We start from the raw sequence: 24,486 nt of genomic DNA, 5'->3' as shown, positions 1-24,486 counted from the left end.
CAGCTTCTGTAATCAGTGCTCCACTCAACAGAGGGCATCTGAGCAGAGAGGCCGGGGTTCCCAGGGGTTCAAGACGACCAGGAATATTTTAACAGGAAAGGAAGTAAAAGCACTGCCTGGTAGCTCGGAGGGTCCGGCTGACCCAGGAAATAATCATCTGCAATGTCACTCATCAGGAGTTGTACAATTTTCTCTTACAAAGATAGAGTGTGTCCACTGGGACAGCCGTGTTGTTTAAGGCAGCACTCGACAGCACTGGTACAGAAGTGAGGAGGTCGAGGCACAGAGACCAGCAGACTGGCAGGCTGGTGGGCACAAAGGGCAAATGGTTAGAACATCTCGACAAGGTAGTAAAGGGACAGACCCCAGGGTTTTGGCTAGTTGGGGAAAGAAATTAAACAGGAGAGAGCTGGTAAGAACAACAAAATGAAGCCTATGATGAATGATGATGGCAAGAGGAATGGCCGTTGGGTTTGAAGAACGCGCTTGTAGAATGGAAGGCATATATAGTCAGAAAGTGGAGTTTGGGACCACAAGGCACGGCCAAGGAGATCTGGCACCGAGAAGAAGCAAAGAATCATAAAATAGGGTGTAGCCGCACCTGCCCTTGTATCCACAACCACTGCCTAATACGTACAGGGTACCAATAGCTATTCTTTTTAATTCTAGGCGGTCTCATTAAAATTACCTGTAGAAAGTATGATGTTCCACGCACACTTTCCATAGCCTTTTTGCTGCCCGATGGTTTGGCAGTTTGAATCCAATGGTGCTCTCAAATTGTTCGAGCTAGAATAAATCAATAAGGTAAATCAGTAAGATAAAGGAGTTGATTGGAAGCTACTGAAAACATGACATCAGATGTTTCCATAAGGGGTAATTCTTTTTGAAAAAAGGAGACACTAGCATATCCGGTATGATTATACAAAATGGATTTTTCATAGACCGCGATACTAGTTTCTGTGAAAACCACGTGCAACTGGTGACTTTAACCAGTGCCCACAACTCATTCCACCACCTCATCACTTAGCTGATTCGATAACAACAACATGGACCCCCACTAAGTGGCAGACACTTAAAACCTTTCCTTTTCTCTGAAAGGTGTGGCTGTTACTTACCTTTTTAGCAACGTAGATATACATGCAGGTTGATCATTAAGAATGCTGACCTTTTTTGCCACGAAAAAGTAAGGAATAGTGCATTTTATTAAAACTCGGTGGGAAAAAAATGCAGTCAGCTCACAGCTATAAAGAACACTGACCGAAGCTGTTTAGATATGCCCGGGCCTACGCGACAGTGCTTACCTCTGCTGGCCTAACTTTAATGTAGAAGTTACTGCGCTTATAGGAAATTTTCAAGATTTTCGGCCAAGCAAAACGATTAATTCTCAGTCTGTCTTTGTAAATGAGAAGCCCATTGGCGCACACACCCAGCTTGATGTCCACGCCTTCTGAGTCCTGCCAGATAGAAACCATTTGACTGTGGTTAGAGCTGTCCAAGTTACACAGGTCAGGAAGCTCATCATCTCCCCCCACCCTGCCCTCTTAAACCATGACCAGGAATGCGAGTTTAACAGGTTGTTATTTAAATCTCAGTGACAGTACGTGAGTTAATAGAAACAGCAGGGCACGCAACACATCTTCAATCTCTTATCTCCAGTGATCAATATCTGATTTCTCAAAGAGTTACAGCCACCTGACTACAGAACACGACATTCTCCAAAAGGCATAACTTCTGTGTTCTTGAGCTTGTCTGCAAGAGCTAATGGGGAAAAAGGGAAACAGAACTCAATTTAGACATTCCGAAGAGACGGGGTTTTCCTGGAAGCTATCCTAGCCTTCAGGGACAGTCTGTGGGCCCACCCCAAGGTGCATTCAGACATTTTACTTTAGGCAAATTTATTTTAGATGGGCTATGCTAGCTAGTGGCTGTTAAAATTATACCTCTATTCGGCAAAACACCAATCCCTCACAGAAAATTTCTCTTCCAGGCTGACTGCTAGAATCTCTGAATTCTTTCGAGCAGTTTTTCAATAACTCACAGTGCTGACATCTAGTCCCCGTTATAGCATTCCCATGGCTGGCACATTTCAACGAACTGCAGGCTAGTCTTGAATTTATTCAAACTGTTTTCCCTCCCCATCATTTTAACTTGAAATAGATGACAATCTAGAATAATCACAAGCCTAAAGGATTTTTAAAAACCAAGTAAATTTACAAATAAAAGTGAAAAATAGTGTCTCCTTGCATTTTAAGTAGTATCAAAGACCCACTACTCAAAATACACAGATCATTGTTGGACTTTCAAGGGAAGAACGGGATTGCATTCAAGATACATAAAATCAAAAAATATTATTCAGAGATTCACATTTTCAGAAATCATTTATGATATGGAACAAATTCTCATTGAACCTACTGAAACCAACACCGTATTTAATCTAAGTCCAAATTCAATGAGTGTAGCATTTCATTTGCCTTGTTACTGAATCATCTAAAACAAATCATATTATTTTTTTGAAAACAGAAGTATGGTACTAAGTACCTGATGTCAACTGCTTTCTCTGTTGCCACACTTGAATAATTCATATATATATACGTAAAATTACATTAAAACCAGCATGTTTAAAAATCTAATCTATAGGGTGCTTTATTCACCCAAACCTGGCAGCCCCAATTCTCTCTAGGAACAGAGAAAAAAGCTGGGATGGATCAGGCACAGGTGCCCAAGCGACTTGGCACCAGACAGAAATGCGGTGTTTGCCAAAAACGTCACCGGCCATGGCCACTGAGAGCAAGCCGGAGGACTGCCCAAGACAACGTGTTCTCACCACAAGTAAGGAGGCAACGCAGATTTGAAACACTGAACAAAGTCATCTCTAGTCTGAAGCAATCTTTAGACAGGACACTGAAGCTATTTTATCGGACTTCAGAATAAACACAATCTGGAATCAAGTAAACGGGTTCATTTTCAGTCCCACACATTGCTTCAGAACTCTCAGTCCCTGTGTGAACACAAATTACAGATAAAGAGTAACAAGTGGAAGGGAAAAGCATGCCTTGGTCCTCCATATTTGAGTTCTGCCATTCAGCACCAAAGTCAGAAAAATAAACTAATAAAAAAAGGAGCACCTTCTGTCCCTTGTTCACTTTCCCCTCAGGAAGCTGCCACATATGGGTAGCAACGGGACCCCATGCCCTGGGACTTCTAAATGGGTCCAGCCTATGGAAAGTTCTCGCAGAAGATGAGAGAGAGGAGAGAGGGAAGGAAGGTCAGCGATGTGTCCCTGTGACAACACCGCTCCCTGAAGACCGTGTTCTCCACACACAGATCTTTCCCTCTGGGTTCCGGCAGCCACTGTCTGCCCTCACCCTTTCAGACCCAGAGGACTTGGGAGGATGGCTGGTATGCGCTCAGAGCTGTCACGCTAATCTTGGGGTTCCCCTGTACCTGCGTATCAAGGGTCTTCCATTCAATGCTCTTCAACCTGTCCTAATAGGAGTGTGCCATTAAAATCACTTAGTAAAAATGTTAAAAGTGTATTTAAATATGATCAAGACAACGAAAGATGAAACTCCATCAAAAGTTCTTTTAAATTGCTACTGGCTACAGTAATTTTAAAATTCTTTTAAATTTGCAACAACTTACAAATATCTTCCTGATCAAATATCTTCTGAGTCTGTCAGATGACAAACAGGATGAACAAATGAATGTTACTCTGAATTCTTTTTAAAAAAGCAATCTGCTTCTAACCACACAGCAATAACAGAAACGATGCTTAAATAGAGCCCACAACTTTTTTTTCTGTTTTACTTTTCTAAGGTACAGCTTTAAAAACACGAACTGTGAAACCTTGCAATGTTGCTCTCTAAGAACTGTTTTCTAACTAGTGATCAACAAATAGATTTACGTGTGACCAGAGGGACAGCGCTTAGAACAGGAGAGGCCTGAGGTCTCTTTGGTCCAAGCCCGCTCTCTCCTGCCTCCCCAGTCTGTTTCTCGGCTGACCCAGCCTGTCTCCATCACAGAGAGAAACGAGCTGAAAAACATGCCAAGTGGTAGGAAGTCCAGTTTCACCTCCTAGAATTTACAAGAAATCAGGAAGATATGGGAATGCTTAACAATCCGTCGCTTAAGCAAGTCATTCTCTGCACTCTGTTTTATGCAGTTGTAAAACAAAAACATTCAAACCTTAATTCTTAAAAAAGTACATGGAAATACTCTTAAGAATTAAAGGTGTAGAGCACCTAGCACTTAAAAATGATGATGCCAGAGACTATTTACTGACATGGAGAAATCTTTAATCAGACAAGTAACAGAACAAAATAAACAACAAGAAAAAACTCACCAACTGATACCTGTAGTGTGATCCTACTGAAAAAAATATGCATGAGTTCTAGTGCTCAGAGATGGTTTTTTAAAAAGCAAACAAGAAAATGTATCAAAAAAGCAACAGTGCCTATTTCCACATAGAGTTCAGTGGGTTTCTTTCCTTCTGTTTGCTTCTATTTTCTATGATGTATATGCATTTCTTTTGTAACCAGGAAAAACAGCTGAATAAAGGAAGCCACGCAGGAAAACAGAGAGGGGTGCAAACATGAAGTACTATTCAAATCCTAAGCAGGAATGATTAACCTGAGGCCCAGGGAGGGAAGAGATCTTTGGGTGTGGGTGTGGAGGCGGGGGGGGGGGGGGGTCTTTTAAAGAGGTTTCTCCAGTCGTAAAATCTGAGGTTCCTAGGCTCCACCTAGGGAACCACTGGTTCCCTCAGCATGTGGACTCTGGACACATTTTTCAAAAACACACCCATCTCTTACCCCCCTCCTTGACCCTCCTCACTATGTGATCATAAGTAGGATCGGGAAGCACATGATGCTTATTCATGGCGGCGTCTTCCCAACCCAAACCCTTTCTCCTATCAACTCGTCCCATCATTCCACCCTCTTCCCACCTCTCCAATTAGGTTGTGGGATTTGCATTCCCTGGGGCCTGGGCTATGGCCCTTCCGTCTTACAAGCAGAACAAAACAGGCCTGCGTAGAGGAGCCTGAAGGTCAGGCTCCTTCATTAGCCAGAGGGTTTTTTCAAAAGTGGTCCCAGTATGGATTGCTTTTGCCTTTTCGTGGGTGTGAGGATCTGCTCTCTACTCCCAAGACAGAGGTGGGAGAAGGGGCTGGGAGAAAGGCATCACTTGGGACAGCAAAAAGCTGGGGTGCAGAAGAAACCAGGACAAGGGGTAAAGATGGCTGACAGGGGAGTCTCAAGGTTAAGTACATATGAAAGGGCATGAACTGAAAAGATCGAGAAAAGAAGTAAGGGGACAGGGGAGAGAATGAATGCTCCTTTCCACAAGCACAAACCCTGCAGTTAGACACTAAAGAAATATTAAATGAGAGGCCCTTGGGTGAGGGTGAATAGCCTTTTCCTAAAGGTGAGCTAGGCCACTCTGAAACTGGAGTCCTCTCAAAACTGTCACCAGACTGGAGAGACGCCACTTGCCACTACACGTATAGTACCTTGGCATGATGTAGGTCAACACCGTACATGGAGAGCCTCTTTGCATTTTCTAAGAACTGAGAATCAGCTTGTGCCGGAGATAAGCCCCTGAGAATCAAAACAAACAATATTATTTTGTTGGCAGATGCAAAGTTGGCCTTAAGAGGAAAGGACTGTATGAGCTCAGAGTGTTTAGGGTGGAGGCAGTTAACCCCGCATAATTTGCAGACAAGCAGGAAACAGGCACGGTGGCTCAACTCTCAACCTCTAGCATTTTCCTCATAGGATCCTCTACTCTAAATCTCTTCCTTTACCATTTTTATCTCAGAAAATTGTCTTCGATGTTTTTCCCACTGGGCAAATGGGTACAACACAAATTCCACGAGAACAAAAAAGTGATTTCATCTTTCTGAAAAAGGCAAGTTCTTACTTCCCACCCCTTAATTTTATTTCGCCAGCACTGATCACAACACAGATCAGAGGTACCTGTATTTGATTTTACATCTATGGTAGACAACCTGCATCACACTCTGTCCATGTTTCCATTCCTGTCTCCATTCACAAGTCAGCAAATGTTAGGCTCTAACAGCACAGAACCATGTCCTGTTAACCTACATACTCCCCACAGGATTTCAACACCTGATACTTTGAATTCAAATTATACAATAAATACCTAATGAGTAGAACTGGAATAAAGTTAATATAAGAAATACTGCCCTTTTTTTTTTTTTAACAAAAAAGTCAATGAATGTGGCTTATTTAAAAACTTCTAATCTCTCAAAGTTCCTTTCCAAACATTTCTGTGGAATTCTTATAAAATTTCAATTGTGCAACATGAGGCAAACTATAATTTTGTAGCAAGAGTTTGTCAACTTGTGCTAAAAACACATGTATTTTCACAAAGATATAAAAGTCCCCGAAGTGTAATGTGGTATTTAATATTGTACTGACTAAATCAGTACAGCTTAGCTACTGAAACCAGAGGTCATCTTCTGTAGATAGAGAATCCACCTATATATTTCATGTCCATCACTACCTACATTTCTGATTCAAACCCCGAAGCCTAGCTCTCTAGCGTTATCAGATAAAAACAAGAGGCTGGGGGCGCTTGGGTGGCTCAGTTAGTTGAGAGTCTAACTCTTGATTTTGGCTCAGGTCATGACCCCAGGGTTGTGGAATTGAGCTGCGCATGGGCTCTACACTGAGCATGGAGTCTGTTTAAGAGTTCCTCTCTCTCCGCTCCTCTGCCCTCTTCCCTGCTCTAAAGTTTTTAAAAAAGAGGGGTGGGGGCACAGAAGAAATACATAGTAAATGCCCAAACAAGGATGTAAGTATGTTTGTTTCACATGCCTATATGTGTGTGTCTTCAGGGACAGGTGTGGGAAGAGAAGCAGGGAGATGTCAGAGGGACAAGTAACTTTTTCCAATAACTGAAGACATTCAGGACCGTGAACACTGTTTTTCACATTATAGTCGTGAACACAATGAAAGGATATCTCAAGGCTATACAGGTTGTCTCGATTAACACTAGGTGGGGTTCCAAAAGGAAAAAAACTAGATAATCCCATAAACCATGCTCAAATGCCCAGCAAGTGTTAGGAGAGGAGCTGCTTAAATCCCCACTGGCTACTCTCTCTCCGGTAAGCAAGTCACCAGACCTGTGGGTTTTATGCAGCTCTGCCACCTTCTCTTCCAGCTCCTTCGTCTGTGTGGGGGCGAACTGGAAGTCAGTGAGGTCACTGCTGCCATGCTCTTCTGGGTCATAGTCTCCAAGTTCAGCCTGCAGTGTGTAAGATCCCAGGAGGGCATGAGTCACAAAAGAGCAGGGCAGGCGGCCAGAGGCAATGTCCTGCCGGAGCTGAAGGCACAAGAAGTATCTGTGAGAAATAAGGGAGAGAAAAGGGCCAGGAAGAAAATCAGTTAGGACTGTGGCACTAATAATCCTTGAGTTCAAATATTCCTCTAAAAACAAACAGATGATATAGGCAATGCCTTATGTCCATAGCAAAAACGGTCTTCTCCAACAAGAAGTCCACCTTGCTTCTTGGGCTCCTAACCTGTGGCTTATTTATAGTAAGTGAGTCTAGTGGGCTAAATAATAGAATGGAAATTCTGAACTGCTCTTCAGGTCACAGCATATTTATTATTATGATTATTATGATTATTGAGTTTTGTGACTGAAGATAAAAATTCTAATCATTTAGACTGTCTCTTCTGATTTAAAACTGTCATCAAAATTTACACGTCCCTCAAAAGTTGTAAAGACGAATGAAAACTTAAAAACAGCTGCAGTTCTCAGGCATTTGCAAGAAGAGCTAAGGTCACCCACCCTTCATCCTTCCTAGTCTTTTCATACTAATTTCTTCTTTTCCTGAGATGTCTTGAGGAACTCTTAAATCAGTCTTTAAAGCCCTTACACTTGCCCATTTACTCCATCTAAAGAGACCGTTAGTTCAGATGATAATAGAAAAAGCATGAGCTTCAAGGGCCGAGCACAGCTGACCCTGCAGCCTTGAGCTAGTTAATTTACTTGTCTACTGCTGATTCTCCACCTGTCAAACGAGAATGCTTCCTCCCTTTGAAGGAGAGGATACGAATTAGATAACATAAATAAAACACACTGCATGTTACCTAGGAATCAATAACTAATAGCCATCATCATTATCATCATCATCATGGTTATTAGTTACTAGAATAGTTCTTATTCAAGGTTTCAAGTGGTTTTACTACAGTTAGTTATAAAAGTTTCTGTTTCCACTAAATGACATGCAGAACCATGGTGTTTATATTTTATGGGGATCTGGTGGGTGAGGGGGGTCTACTGGCTCCTTTGCTGACATGTGAAAACCTGATTTCTACTCCTGAATTTAACTACTTGCTAATAAGGTTACCATCAACCGCTCCAAATGAAACAGCCCCTCACTCTTGAAAGCCTTTTACGACACTGCCGTTCCCAGCAGGAGCTGGTCACCGTTTCTCTTTTGCCAAGCGTGGGGCACAGCTGGCCAAGTACTTGCCACGTAGCAAGTGCTCTATAACCTTCTGAGAGAATGGAAGTCATCTCTCTGGCACTGCGGTCTGAGTACTTTTATGCACCGCAGGAGCTCTCTGAGGAGGATTATGTTCCTTTGGAACCTGGAACACCACAAGGAGAGCCGCAGTACTTAAGAAAAGTCCATTTGAAACTAGGATTCCAGGGTGCCCTCCGACGCTCTAAGTCTGATGGAGAACAGTGCCAGTTCTCCACATTTATGGTATTTTGAAGCCCTAAACACACAGATTCCACCTGCCACTAAGATCTTGTTCCTCCTTTTGAGCTTACAGTCTTGGCTTTTCACGTTGGTCCTGTCCTGTTTTCAAAGAGAAGTCGAATGCCCAAAATCTCCCAACAGAAGCTCCAACAGACTCCTGAATTTCCCAGCTCCTCCTTCTTCACACAGCAGGAGCCGGCATTCTTCAAACACGACTCTGAACACTTCACCACTCCTGCAAACTCTACTCGTGCACTCCGCAAAAGCCGCCTCATCTTAAATGTCCACTCAAGTCACAGTGAAGGTATCAGTCGTGGTAGTTAGGGCACCAGTACAAGCAGGTGGCTGGTGTCAAGCTGCCTGCCGAGGCTTTTAGGGTTTAGCTCACCAAACTATCTCCTTTCTCTCACCACACATGGCGAGACTGTTAAACTTCCATTTGAAAGAAAAACCAAAGCCCTTACCGATGCCATGAGTTGCAAGCACCAGAGGATTATTGTATTCCTAACAAAGTACTACAAGAAGCAGCATATGTAGAGAGAGGCTGCTGGGTCACAAGCCCCAGCTGCAGTGTTTGAAGGCATTCCTGTGGTGAGGCTGTGTATCCAGAGCACGTCAACCTATGCAGTTTTACAAAGCAGCCCATGGTGCAGTTAACAAAAGCCAATCTCTATTACTTACTAGCTGAAGCTAACTCAACCACAGTTTATTTAGTACCAGAAGATCCCCATTTAGCAACAAGTAGTAAAGGGGAGGGTGGATGGGGAGGCAGGCTTGTTATTTACTCTGTCTTGGAGAGAAATCTCCATCACTCCTATTTCACGTGGGTGTCATGCACTCTTAAGCACCAACACAACCTGATGTCTGACAAAACTGGTCTGGCCGAGAGCATCAAGGGCACAGGAACCCCAGGAACCAAAAGCAGAGTCTTTCAGTAAGACTTCTGGGTTTCAAAAAGTATATTCTGAACACAGTTCTCCTTGGCCATGTAATGTATGCACATATTCTTCTTTTTTTTTTAATGTTTTATTTATTTCTGAGAGAGAATGTATACACATATTCTTACCAAAGCTAATAAGTCCTATCACTGGTAACCTGGCTGAATAGGGCTAATATACCAAGGCACTTATGGACTCAAATGCTCCTTAGTTACTATTCAAACACTCAGTCACTCTCAGAATCAGTAAATGCTCTCTTGCTCCTCAACCTTATCTTTTATTTGCAATTTAAGCATACGTGTGGATGGCGCGGACAGTCTCAAAGGAGATGGAAATGAATCAGCTATCGACTAAGAAAGCCTACCTTATTAGTTTTTTTTTACCTTTGAAGTGCGGGCCCTCCAAAATATAGTTCAATTGGCTTTTTAAAACAATTTCATTTTTCTACCCTATATCACCTTTGTGATAACAGACTAGGGCACAGGTACACAAGAGTTATACAACAAAAACCATTTTAGTATTAACCTGAAATATTAAATATCAATGACTTTAAAAGTGTAACATAAGAAACAAAGTTGCCAGCAATATAATTTTAATATTCTATTATTCAACTATAAATGGAGAATTTAAAGAAAAGGGAATACAATTTTTCAAACTAGCAACATTTCCAACTATTCTGGAGTACACTCATTTCCAAGGAACTTTCTAGAACTCAACTTATGAAAAAATATTTTGGCTTTAATCCTGAAATTACCATTATTCTCCCAGGGCATAGAAATAAGTGAGAGCTGTAAGTAAAAATTTGTTTTAAAGTGTAAATATAAAGTACCTGGTGATATCTTCAGTCAATTGAGAAGGATCAGGAGGATAAAACTTCACATTAAAGGTGAACAGCCAAGGAAGATCTGTAATTATTAAATATGGGTATTTACCCAACCAGCAGGATGACCATTTATTTTGATAAAAACTAATGGTTAATGTTCAAACAGTACACACTAGTCCCGCCATACATCAGTTTGGAGAACTTCATTTTTTCATTTTAAGAAAACTATTTACAAAAACAAAATGAAAAAAATTATATAAATAACCCATTATGAAAGAATAACAGATTCACTTTTTTCTAAATAAACATTTATTAATACTTCAGATGTTTTGTATGGTGATATATTATGCAAAAATTTCAATTAATCTACATGTAACCATTTTGAAATAAGATTTCTTTTAACCATAGAATCTCTGGATGCCACTACTACACTGTTGGTGGGAATGTAAACTGATGCAGCCCCTCTGGAAAACAGTGTGGACGTTCCTCAAAAGATGGACAATAGAACTCCCCTATGACCCAGGAATAGCGCTGCTAGGAATTTACCCAAGGGATACAGGAGTGCTGATGCATAGGAGCACATGTACCCCAATGTTCATAGCAGCACTCTCCACAATAGCCAAAACATGGAAAGAGCCTAAGTGTCCATCAACGGACTAATGGATCAAGAAGATGTGGTTTATCTATACTATGGAATACTACATGGCAATGAGAAAGAATGAAATCTGGCCATGTGTGGCAACGTGGATAGACCTTGAAGGTGTTAGCTGAGTGAAATAAGTCAGGCAGAGAAGGACAAATACCATATGTTTGCACATATAGGAGGATTAGGAGGAACTTAACGGAGGACTATGGGGAGAAGAAGGGGGGAAATAGTGGGGGAAAGGGAGAGAGGCAAACCATGAGAGACTCTTGAATGCTGAGAACAAACAGGACTGATGGGTGTGGGGGGAGAGGGGGGTGATGGGCATGGAGGAGGGCACTTGTGGGGATGAGCACTGGGTGTTATATGGAAACCAACTTGACAATAAACTATTTGTAAAAAAAAAAAAATCCTTAGAATGCCCATATATAGTTTGAGAAATTTTGTTTCTAAGAATTAATCCTGAGAAATATCAAGTACATTATAATAAATGTACAAGGGTATTCATGGGGAAAAAAAAAGAATCTCTGGATGCCAAATATTTCCTACTATTTAAAGAGGAAAAAAATGGTATTTTAGGATTTGTATATTGTTAAGAGAAGGGAGGTAATTATCAATTGATCACTATAGCTATTCAAGAAATGATTAATGGTATATTAATCCCATAAAGAAATCTCAAAGAAGGAAGAGAGTAGTTAAACATCACAATACTTCCTTTTTATTTTACTTTTTTTTAAGTTTATTTATTTATTTTGAGAGAGAGCGAGAATATAAGCACGGGAAGGGCAGAGAGAGAGAGAGAGAGAGAGAGAGAGAGAGAGAGAGAGAATCCCAAGCAGGCTCTGCTGTCAGCGCAGAGCCCAGTGCAGGGCTCAAACCCACAAACCATGGGATCATGACCTGAGCCAAAACCAAAAGTTAAGACACTCAACTGACTGACCCACTTAGACACCCACACAATACTTTTTTTTTTTTTTTTTTTTACAAATAGTTTATTGTCAAGTTGGTTTCCATATAACACCCAGTGCTCATCCCCAAAGTGCCCTCCTCCATGCCCACCCCCCCCTCCCCCCCACATCCATCAGTCCTCAGTTTTTGTCAGCATTCAAGAGTCTCTCATGGTTTGCCTCTCTCCCTTTCCCCCACCATTTCCGCCCTTCTTCTCCCCCTTGTTCCTCCGTCAAGTTCCTCCTAATCCTCCTATACGTGCAAACATATGATATTTGTCCTTCTCTGCCTGACTTATTCCACACAATACTTTTTAATAAGTGTTTATTTATTTATTTTGAGAGAGAGAGAGTGAGTCAGAGAGAGGGAGAGCGCAAATCCCAAGCAGGCCCACACTATCAGCACAGAGCCTGATGCGGGGCTCAAACTCACCTGTAAGATCATGACCTAAGCTGAAATCGAGGGTTGGACAGACGCTCAACCAACTAAGCCACCCAGGCACCCCAAATATCACAATACTTTAAGACAATAAAATTATTCCCAGGTTTATAGAGTGGGGGCAAGTATACTCCTATAGAACATACGCTTGGCTATACTGTGCCACAAAGAATGAATATAGCAACCACGTCAGAAGTGACTTAGTGAAAGTTAAAACACTGCTATCTGTGCATTAGAAAGAAACATAAAACTCTGGGCAGAGAGCAAGAATTATTTTCCTAAATGGATCCAAATAATTCCACTAGCCAGAATGCAGGGTTATGCTCGAAGTTCCTAGTGTTATTTCATTCATCCACATTTGAAGGCCTCATGGTTGTTTTACTTCAGGGACTTGAAAAAAATGTTACTGAATCCCATTCTCCTTTCCAGTGTGTCATTTTTCCCCCCCTCTCTCTTCTCACCATGAGTACACTAACTTTTCTCTCACTCGAAAGTCATGTGGAATGGCTGCTAAGAACAACACCCATCTGTACTGGATTTAGGTTCAGTGCCTGGCTCTTCCACCAGGAAAGCCAATCCTGCATTTCAGTTTTGTGTCACATGTTTAAAATACCATAGGGGCACCTGGGTGGCTCAGTGGGTTGAGCATCTGACTGAGGCTTGGGTCCTGATCTCGCAGTCTGTGTGTTCAAGCACCGCATTGGGCTCGCTGTTTTCAGTGTGGGGCCCACTTTCAGATCCTCTGTCCCCCTCTCTCTGCCCCTCCCCTGCATGCACACATGCTCGCTCTCTCAAAATATAAAAAACATTTTTAAAAATCCTGAAATAAATTAAAAAACTAAAATACAATAAAATACAATAGATATAGGACTTGCCTGAAGAGTGAGACTTCCCTGTCTGACAGTGTCATGCTGGGCATGAATATGCACTTCTTCAAGGGGACTGCTAACCCATAATTAAGCTAGCTCACCACAGGATTATCAGTTATTAATGGATCCTTATTTTTTGTTTTCCGGGTATTACCATGAGCACATGCTTGCTTGGGTAGGACTACAGGAAAGAGTTTCTGATAGCACACTTATATTTTAGTGCTAATAATACTAAACTTTAGGGGCACCTGGGTGACTCAGTCAGTTGAGAGTCCAACTCTTGATTTCGGCTCAGGTCATGATCCCACGATTGTGGGATCAAGCCCGAAGTGGGGCTCCATGCTGAGCATGGCATCTGCTTAAGATTCTCTTTCTCTCCCTCTACCTCTCCCCTGCTCAGGCTCGCTTGCTCTTTGAAAAATAAATGCATAAACAAAAAAAATGCTAAACTCTGAATTAAGCATTATCATAATTTTGGGGTGCCTGGATGGCCTCAGTTGGCTATGTGTCTGACTCTGATCTCAGCTCAGGTCCTGATATCAGGGTCATGAGTTCAAGCCCCATGTTGGGCTCTACGCTGGGTGTGAATACTACTTAAATAAAAACAGAAAATTAAAATATATATATATATTATCATAATTTTAACCTAGCTATATATGAATAGTCTATGGTCCATTTATACAGCAATCACATGCAGCCTCAGATATACAGTCTTATTTCTGTACATTTGAGGAAGATTTTAAGGCAGATTTTAAACAGGAACCAATAAGCTGTCGGTTTTCAAAACTAACTGAAAAAAGATTAATGTTTCCCTTTGCTAACTGCCTATTAACTGAAAAGTAACAATAAAAGCCTAGCATTGGCTGGGTGAAGATCAAACACACAGTTCTTTCGTCCATTTTAACACAAGCAGAAAGGAAGAGGTACGGCAACAGCTAAGACTTCCTATTTTCAGCCCATTTTCACTATCCGGACAGGACAGGATTCCATTTAGAAACTAGCTCCAGTCATCTGAGAAAGTCAGATCCTACTTGTTACTGTTATTCCTCTTGCCAAACCACAAGGGCAAAAGCCTGAAAGAACTCTAAAAAAAACTCCACAAGTAGTCAAAACACAAGACCGTGATTCATAATCAGCAAGAGTCTTGCCTTCCAGAAATTGGGAATCTTCATGGCTCTGAAATGAGCAGCATACAAATATTATCAAACAAAAGCTAAAACAAACCACAGGAAACAACTCAATGGAACATCAATCATGCTTCAGAGGTTATCCTGTTCTCTCTATGGTTTGGGTCACTCAGCAGGTCTGGTTTCAAATGAAGTGAAAGAACCAAGCATCCATACCTTTCTGAATCCATGCACTTTAAAGCTGTGTAGGACAACTGTACAAAAGGAAATGTCCCCAGGCTCTCTGATACACTGTGGAAGAAACTGTAGGCATAAGCTTTCCGAGTCTAATTACTCTTTTTCTCCGCCCCCTTTTCCATTATGAAGTACAAATAGATGGAACCCCCAAATAATAAATGCGAGGGGAAAGCAGAAGGGGCTGGGGAGAAGACGGCTTCTGGAAAGCCAGGGATAATAGTCAAAAGATAGCGTGACCAACCATTCCAGTTTACTTGGGACTGTTTGAGTTTTAGCATCAAAGTCCCGAGAGACCTTTGTCCTGAGCAAATCAGGAAGGTAATTCTTTTCAAAAATATCTTTTTTTTTTTTTTTAAGGATAAGAGGAGTCTTCAAGGAGAAGACATGGGGAAAATAAGGTATAGGCTCAGAATTTCAAATGGGAGCAGAGAAGGGAAGAAAGGATAGGAAAACGACCTAAAAGATGAATGATTTCAGGGAAAAAGAAAACAAACGTGGAGCACCTAAGATGAGACAGAAGGTAGACTGTAAGAAACAGAAGGGAAAGGTACAGATTTGTTCCAGTGTGTTGATATCGGGAAGAATCAGTACAGAAGAGCAAACAGCACGAAGGCTGGTGGGCAGGCTGGCGCTCAGGGAAACACCTTCTCCCCTGATGGCTCTGGGGCTCCCGGCCCAGAAGGGCTGCCGAGAATCCTGCTCTCCTGTCTGAAAATTCCAGCTGTTCATGGCTCTCTACCTTTTCTGCTTTGATCATCCACGCACCCTGAAGTCAACTAAGTATCCAGATCCTCCATCAGAGACTTTTCTGTGGCGATGATGTTTCCTGGCACAGATATCCGAAAGCCAGGCAGAGGCAAGACCAGAGGCTGTGAAGGGAGCTGGAGCTGGTGAGGCGGAGACCCCGAGAGTCACTCTGGGAGTCGGTCAGGACAGCAAAGAGGGAATGGAAGAAAGGGCCAAGCCAGGCTGGTTAGAAACCCCTATTCAAGGAGCACACAGTGCGGCCCTGAGCGGACGGAGGAGAGAAGGCAGTGACCGCAGAGGACGGAAGAGATGTCTCTCCGTGCTTTTCTGCCCTGGAGTCTCCACTCAAGTACATCCATGAACAGCGAGTGTGTCTACGCCTCTGGGCCCAGAGACAAGCCTATTAATTAAACTAATTACACACTTCCAAAACAAAGTAGACGAAGCAATGGTAACTGGTTGCCTGGAGTAAAATCTACATCAACAGTGAAAGTTTCAGAAAGCAGTGCCTCATTCTTTTCCCCAGAGAAAAAGGTCAGCTACTACTTCACAGTGGCAGACACCATGAGGGAATATTTGGGACAGGAAGTCTAGGACCTCTTGACCAGAAAAGTCCCGAAGCCACATACAAAATAAAGTCACGATTCTAGAAAAATATTGTTGGTTTCCTCAACTTCCTACATGATATAAATGCAAACAAAACACAGCTGATCATTCTATCACTATCTTATTATTCCAGTCCACGTCCCCCTGAATTTTATTAAAGACAGAAATAGATGTAAAGATGAACTGAATTTTATTAAAGACAGAAATAGATGTAAAGAGAAGTAGGATTATTCAAATACTCACTTCGTAGCTGTCTCTTTATTTCTTTTGCAGGATCTAGCCAGTTCTACAGGGGGAGGGAAAAAAATAAGGTTAATTAAGCCATGAAACCTATGCCAGAGTCCAAAATGAAACAGTCTACAGTTCACATACTGAAGTATAAACATAAATTCTGATTCAAAGCAGCTTTCACCTATTAGCATTCCACTGGGCTAAGTATTGATTTGTTTTTGAATGTGTGTATGTTATAAATAAAACACTGAAACACTTTTAAGGTGGTTCTCTTGGGCTTCATTTTCTTGGATCTGAAATCAAATATCTATCCAATGATTAGATACAATATACGACACATAGTCTTTATTTCATAGAACTCCAGCAAATTCCCCCTGTGGACAGTGTAACGAGAGTTCCGTCAAGGACATTAATTGGCTCTTAAAAGTGTATACATCCCAATCAAACACAATTATTTCAACTCCTAAAGCCAACTTCTCCTCAAAGTCTCATTTCCTCCCACAGCGTACAATGCTACAGGGAGTACGGTCAGATTGGAACTGATCGTTTCCTTCCTGCTCTTCATGGAACATCCTTTTTAAACTTCATGCCAAGTTGGAAGGCAAATAAGAAGGAACTCCCTTTTACTTCCCCCATCTACCCTTTGACAAAGTTAACATATAAAGATTCTAGGAAACTACTATGATATCTTAAAGCAAAAACGACCCAATTTGAACTACTAGGTTCAAACTACCAAAGGACATTAAACATTTGTCTTTCAAAGTTATCAGCAAAGATCCAGCCAAAAAAAATTTTTATATGTATTTCTGTCTCTATTTTTTTTATGCTTTTGCCAACTTATCCTTAAGTTAAACCTCTCAATTAAAGTTTACCCTACTTGGGGGTGTGTGGGTGGTTCAGTCGGTTAAGTGTCCGACTTTGGCTCACATCATGATCTCGTGGTCCGTTGGTTCAAGCCCCGCATCGGGCTCTGTGCTGACAGCTAGCTCAGAGCCTGGAGCCTGCTTTGGATTCTATGTCTCCCTCTCTTTCTGACCCTCCCTTGCTCATGCTCTCTCTCTCAAAAATAAGTAAACATTAAAAAAAATTTTTTTAATTAAAAAAAGTTTACCCTACTTTATCTTCACTAATGCAGGAGAACAAATACATTTTTTGAGATACAGTATTTTTTTGATTGAAACAGTTGAGCCTTGAACAATGTGGAGGTTAGGAGTGCTGATCCCCACACATAGTCAAAAATCCACAAACAACTTTTAACTCCCCCCAAAATTAACTACTATAGAATAATGTAAACAGTCATTTAATGCCTATTTTGTATATTACATACAGTATTCTTAAAGCTAGAGAAAAGAAAATGGTAAAAAAAATCATGAGAAAGTACACAACTGTACTGTATTTATTGAAAGAAATCTGCGCATAATTGGACCCACACAGTTCAAACCCACGGTATTCATGGGTCAACTATAACTGGCTTTACAATAAATAAGTTTCATTCATTCCAAAAGTATCCAAAGTAATGTATTATAACATCTGTGCTTGAACAGCATTTTCTTCAGATATATAAAGCAAACAATTAAGATGTTTGTTGTTAGGTAGAAAATAAGAGCCTCCTCTGTCTTAACAATATATTGAATTGGTCAATAGAACATTAACTTACACTATTTAAAAGTAGTAACAGGATGCTTTGAAAACAAATCTGCATGGACCCCTGTGGGTTTTACTACACGACTCACGGCTTGCACTCCGTAGTAAGGCTCTAAGGTGGGCACTCTCTACTTGAACACTGGCTATATTCAACCATCTCAATAAAGAGCTACCAGAGCTTGGTTGGGTTTCCTATTACTGGTGTCCCAGCTGCATGGCCCATTGATGTGAAGGGCCAGCGGGTGCTCCAATGGTACCTCCAGTGCTATGTCGGAGAGCAGCTCTAATTCTCCCCTTAGAAAAGAGCCTGGCATTCAGCTTCCTTGCCCAGCAGCTGCTGTCCCCACAACAGCTGGCTCACAAATGGCCGGCTATGATGAGTGCACAAGAATGAGGAAAACACATCTTTCAGACTCTAGTCCAGACAGGGGGAAGCCAGGGAAGAGGCGAAGGAGGGTCACATGTGTTATGGCATTTCATCTATAAACAGAGAAAGAAGAGAGTTGAAGGAAAACTACTTAACTGGTCTTAAACGACCAGACAGACCCTTCCAGGGCTCTGGTTTCATTACATGACAGTTGTTACAGATGCCTGCTGCAGAAGGCGGAGGAGAATGGCGGGAACGACATAATCTTCTGTGACCCCAAGGAATAACGCCGTGTCAAATAGAGTCAAAGACCCAGGAGACTGAGCGACCAGTTTCTGTGCATCAACTGCCCAAATTCAGATTCACTGTCATTCTCAGGCTACTTTCCACAGTACTGCCAGCCAGAATATTAGAACACTGAAGTGGCTTCTCCCCTATCCAAACACAAAGTGGGCGGAGTTTACCTGACATGATCAAAGATCAGCAGCCAAGTGACTCCTGCCATTCACCTACTGGGTTTCCCTTTGCTAACCACGCTCACTTCCACACTGTGAGCTCCACTCCCAAGGAACAGGGAGGTTCTCTCCTCCCCAGCACAACCTTGCAAGGGTGGTGAGAGACCACGTTACTTGTATCCTCCATAGTGCTTAGCAGGTACAGGCAACCAGCAAGCACGAAATTACTATCTGTTGACAGACATCTGCTCACTGCCATGCTCTGGTCATGTTAAAAGACCACAAGCTATCGTGTTTTTATCAGATTTGCTTTTATTTGAATGGTTATCTCCAATGAGTACTATGATCCTGAATGGGATATAATTTTATTGCCTTGAGTCATAAATTCATAAGTCAAAAAACAAAACGAAAAAAATGACAATGTGACTTTTAAAAGAAATGCAAGTCTATTATCTGCATTGTTAATTACAAATAAACAAGTAAATATATAGTATGTAAACAGATAACAAATAAATAAAAGTAAACTTCTTGGTTTGACACTGGAGGGGTGCTGGATGGATCAAGAAGCAAACACAAAAGGAGGGAAAAAGACATCAGAGAATGACATAAATGCATGGGGGTATGTGTGTATGCATGCACACACACATACGTGTGTACACACACACACACACACACACACACCTGTAATAGATTATGGTGCATAATTTCCAATTATTTTTAAAGATCTGGCTGCTACATATATAGACTTCGGAATCGGAGCTACATAGAGTCAAGTTCTGGCTTTCACCAACTCTGTGACCTTGGGTTCATTCTTCAGCTTTCTTAAGCCTCTGTTTCCTCAATTCTAAGATGAGGATCGAAAACTGGTCCTTCATAGGCTTAGTTCTTTTCAACCATCCATTCAACCGTCCCCTGAAGAATAACTACATGTGCAGAGTACTTTACCCAATGCCTTGAATACATGGGCTTTTCTATAATCATAATCTGGCCTATCACCTTGGGGTACATATCCGTCTTCACGTAATGTTATATTTCCAAAGGTCATGTGTTATATATATTAAAGAAGTTACTATATATATGAATAGCACTAGCAACAAAAAGTTAACAACTCAGACACACTGTATTCATGGGCCAAATCAAATAAAAATCAGACCCCTTTAGGGGTGCCTGGGTGGCTCAGTTGATTGAGCATCTGACTTTGGCTCAGGTCATGACCTCACGGTTCGTGGGTTCAAGCCCCGTGCTGGGCTCTGTGCTGACAGCCAGCTCAGAGCCTGGAGCCTGTTTCAGATTCTGTGTCTCCCTCTCTCTCTGACCCTCCCCTGCTCATGCTGTCTCTCTCTCGCGCGCGCTCTCTCTCTCTCTCTCAATCCGAAATAAATAAAACATTAAAAATTTTATTTAAAAAAAATTAGACCCCTTTTCCTTAAAGAAAATTGTCTAATATTCGCCCTTTCTACAAAGCCATCCTATTATAGTGAAGAATCTTCCTGGAAACAAAGGCAACACATATCCCTTCTCATGAAAATAATTACCAGTATGACTAACACTTACATTGAGTGTTTGGACAAAAGCATTATCTAGCTAAGCTTTACTAAGTTTTGCCTGCTAAGAATCCATCTGCCAAATTTGTAAAACACACACACACACACACACACACACACACACAACCCCCACAAAAAAAAACAGTCTTACCCATTGCCTGCCTGAAACGTTCTCCAAGAAAGGGGCCTGAGAATCTCTATTTTAAGTGATAGTTCCAGGCAATTCATAATCAGGCAAGATCAGAATTTTTCTCAGTGTTTCCCAAACTTTAAGGTACAGGTAACAATGCAAAACTAAAAAGAACTAAAACCTACACTGGATTTCAATAAAATGTATCCTGGCTTATTAGAAATAAAAATAAAGTACTTTGCCAGCTACACTTATGGGCAGGGATATTCACTCACTCAATTTGGTATCCTTTCTCCTCAACCTTCTCCTTTCTACCTCCACTCTGTATATAGCAAGTATGAACTCAATATATATATTTATTTTCTGACTATCAGGTAAACCAAGGAATAAACAAATATCACAAGGAATCTTAACACAGGCTTCTAACAGAAGTAAACTAAAATTAAAATGGGGTCCTGGAATATCAGTATCTTCAAATTATCTTAGGACATTAAACCACAAGGGAAAAAAGTAACATCTTTACTTTCACTAGCCTTTAACTGAAATCTAGCATTACCATCAATTATGAATGTGGGAGAAAAAAGCCTGGTTTATATCAGCAGTACTGTTAGCTCTTGTCACTTGTAGGAATCAAAAATATTTCCATATTCCACTATAGTTGTGGCAGATCTTGAAATAGCACTGATGCCAATCAATATTTTGAACTCACCGAAAGTGAGTGGTCCGAAAAGTCCATGTGTAATGGGAATGGCCTACCTCCTACCTAAGTGACTATGGCTGTTGGCATCCTTCTCAAATGCAAGCCACTTGGCTTTTGCTACATTCCAAACACCCACAATTCTGTCACCTAAAAAGGTTCCTTGATCCCCTAAAATCAGCACTTCTCCAACCTTACAGGTTTTCCTGAATCACCTGAAGATGGAGTCAAAATGCAGATCACAATTCGGTAAGTTCTACGGTAAGTTTTACTGTAAGGACCTGGAATTTTCCTTTTCAACAATCTTCTAGGTAGAGCCAATGCTGGGGGCACCGTTGGAGCAGTACAGCCCTAGATTTCCTTGCATGTCTTTTCCTAAAAGTCAGATGTACAGAGACATTTTTCAAGTCCACTAACTGGCTTAACAGGTCGAGGCTCCGCCTTCACTGGCTACACATTCTATTGTTGACAGCTCCCTGTAGAAAGCCCTAGCAGATCTTCACTCCCTACGGGTAAGCATTTTTTTCTCCGCCCATCACACTAACCAGCTGTATCACATAATGCCAAGGCCTACAATCTTCATTCCACCAAGGTGCTAACCTCTTTTCCGGGACAAAGAGGAACAGCCAGCCAGGCCCATCAGCCAGCAGCCTCCACCAAGCAGCCCGAGTGTGTGGCCGCTTGGGCTGCGGGCCACTGAGCATAGCAGACCTAAATAATGACCCAAAATCCTCTCATAAAATCTATCTCCAAGTTCCTTTCCACCTAAAAGCCATCCGTCTCACCTAATACCCTTTCAGGCTGGATGCTAAGATAGATCACAGAGTCAGAAGGTTTTTTGAAATGTTTAGCTGTGCCTTCCTCACTTTTGGTGCTTGTCAATTTGGCCAGATGAGAGCAATTAAATTCATCCCACCCTGTATGACCAAATGTTCAAAGTATAAGCTTACCTAAAATCTGCATTTTCTCTCAGGAATTTAGAGTGCTGAAGCAGGTCCTCTGTATTATACCTTTGCCTAAATGAGGTCTTACAGAACATTGCCCTGATGCTGGCATTAACAGGAAAGTTCCAGACTTTCTACATTATAGCGAAATGTTCACTACGCACCTGGGAGAATGTGATTCAAAACTTGTTTGTGGAGTTAGAATGTACAACTGGATTGAATACAGAACTTTATTAAAGAATAGTTTATATTAATGACACATGGTGTAATATTTGCGCTTTTAGTTCTATTTTCTGGAGGAAATGGACAGGCTATCAGACAAACACTTTAATCAATTTTCCTAAAGTTAGCTGTGGATATCAACGACACTTCTGACAAGTTCCTCTTTCAACATGGCTTGAAACAAAATAACATAATCCCTCAGCCAGATGCCGAACTCTATTAACATCAAAAACTCAAGACAGTATTTTTCCCTTTAAAGAGAGTCCAAAACTCTTAATGATGGCTCCAGTTAGACATGAATTCAAGAACTATATGGACTTGAAATTCCAGAATATAAACGAGTAACATGTTGCTTGATTCCACATATTTTTAACGGCATTTTCCGTAGTAAAGTTTACATAAAACTTCTCAAGAGACATTAAAAGGTTCTAACACTAATCATGATAGATTCTCATACTTAAGAGTAAATTGAAAGGCTTCCAACTCAAGATCTGAACCATGAGACAAAGTACTACCTTAAAATCGAAGGAGAGTTTAGATTTTCTCTCTCCATGGAAAAATTTTGTACAACTAAACATAGCTTTACCTCACCTTCAATTTATAATATGTTGAAATAAGTGACTGAAACTTCTATAAATAGAGATAATATTCATCATGAAAAAGCAAGCAGCCTAAATTCCTGTACCCTATGGTATCCTACTGTTGAAACTATGTGGGTTTCAAACAATAGGACTGATTAAGCTCATACAATGGTAGTAACTTTCTGTGGGAAAAAATTAAGGCACCATGCAAATCTCTATTAGAAAAAGTAAGAGTTCTTTGCCCTTGATGTCTTGAGGGCTGGATTTTGTCTACATAAGTGAGAAGGAACTAAAAAAAATCATATAAAAGTCATAAAAGCAAATCACATTATACATGAATAATTAAATATACTGCCAATTATATGTGAGCATTCAATCTTCTGAAAAGTTAGTATTTCAGAAAGTACACACAGCTGTTTTCTTCTTCTAATGTTCTATGGGTAAAGCCTAGATGAAAGTGTGTGCCTAATTGTATGGGCATTTTCATCTCCCATTTCATTAAGAGAAACTGCAAAGTAAAATAAGGAATTAGGAGTTCCCTATTTAACATTAGCATTTTTTTGGTCAATGAGGATCCTATATAGAACCCCTCCAAACTAAACCTTATACTAATATTCTCTGCCTCATTGCCCTGGGCCTCTCCTTAACTCCAGCTATGCCTTCCCACCTTGAACACTAGGTCATCACACAGCGTTCTCCATTTTGTTAGAGTTCATCATCCCATTCTCCTTCTAAGTTTCCTACCCATTAATTCTCACAGTACTTAATCTTCAGCTTCTTTGGACTTTCATCCTTTGGCCACCAGCCATTTTCTCCCAACCTATGCCAGCCCATTTCAGCTTCAGTTATGTTCCTTCCTGGGTCTCTGGTAACTACCCAGCTGGGTTACCATCTCAGCAGCAGCTCCAGTTTTCTAGATCTTCTGTCCATCTTACCATCACCACTGTGAACACAGCCAGCTGGGAACCGCTGTAATACCCCATGTCTCCACTATCATTCCCAGGGTCAGATGGCAATCAGAGAAAAACACACACCAATGTATTCTGTTCCCATCACAATCGTATGATCTCCAATCTTGGCTGGACTGTCAATAGCAATCCACGTACTTGTCCTTAGTAGTCTGCCTCTCTGGGTCCCCACTGCTAACCACTAGTCATTCTTAGGAGATGATTTCACCCTGTATTCTCAGAGCTTTGAGGCTGCACTTCGCTTAACTAAGGTTTGCCAACAGATATACCACTCTTGATCTTCTTTCTTGCAGACAGAGGGTGACGCTGCCCCCTTTATTCAAAGCTCATCCTTTCCCTTTTCTCCACTTCAGGCGTTTCCATCCACATCCCTTTCCTCTCGCTCTACCCTCACCCTCTCCTTGGGCATTTCCACAGCCAAAGTCAAAGTTCTTTCCATCCAAGCAAATCTGTCAATCCCCAAACTCTTAGTAAACACTGTGTGCTGTCATATATAATACCCACCAGTCATAAGAGGCTACTTAAGTTTAAATTTGTACAGTTGAATAAAATTCCACGTCACTTCCTCAGTCACACTAGCCATATTT

General features: G+C 41.3%; 1 protein-coding gene across 13 annotated transcripts in view; it reads right to left on the bottom strand.

Moving 5' to 3' along the window:
• Positions 1 to 24,486, bottom strand: part of EPB41L2 (erythrocyte membrane protein band 4.1 like 2) — a 222,382-nt gene that overhangs the window by 59,544 nt on the left and 138,352 nt on the right. For all 13 annotated transcript variants that reach the window (XR_005529899.1, XM_039240417.1, XM_039240418.1 and 10 more), the window contains 6 exons: positions 16,360 to 16,402; positions 10,508 to 10,583; positions 7,148 to 7,366; positions 5,510 to 5,597; positions 1,302 to 1,454; positions 689 to 786 (listed from right to left, as the gene is read on the bottom strand). Coding sequence is in view for 12 of the 13 variants with exons in the window: in XM_039240417.1 (XP_039096348.1) it covers positions 689 to 786; positions 1,302 to 1,454; positions 5,510 to 5,597; positions 7,148 to 7,366; positions 10,508 to 10,583; positions 16,360 to 16,402 (677 nt within the window). In the remaining variant the exon portion in view is untranslated. The remainder of the gene's footprint in view (positions 1 to 688; positions 787 to 1,301; positions 1,455 to 5,509; positions 5,598 to 7,147; positions 7,367 to 10,507; positions 10,584 to 16,359; positions 16,403 to 24,486) is intronic.

This window comes from Hyaena hyaena, unplaced genomic scaffold (genome assembly GCF_003009895.1).
Source record: "Hyaena hyaena isolate Hyena2069 unplaced genomic scaffold, ASM300989v1 scaffold_178, whole genome shotgun sequence".
NCBI lineage: Eukaryota > Metazoa > Chordata > Mammalia > Carnivora > Hyaenidae > Hyaena > Hyaena hyaena.
The sequence above is the reverse complement of the archived record's forward strand: the minus strand, read 5'-3'. Positions and strand labels throughout refer to the sequence as shown.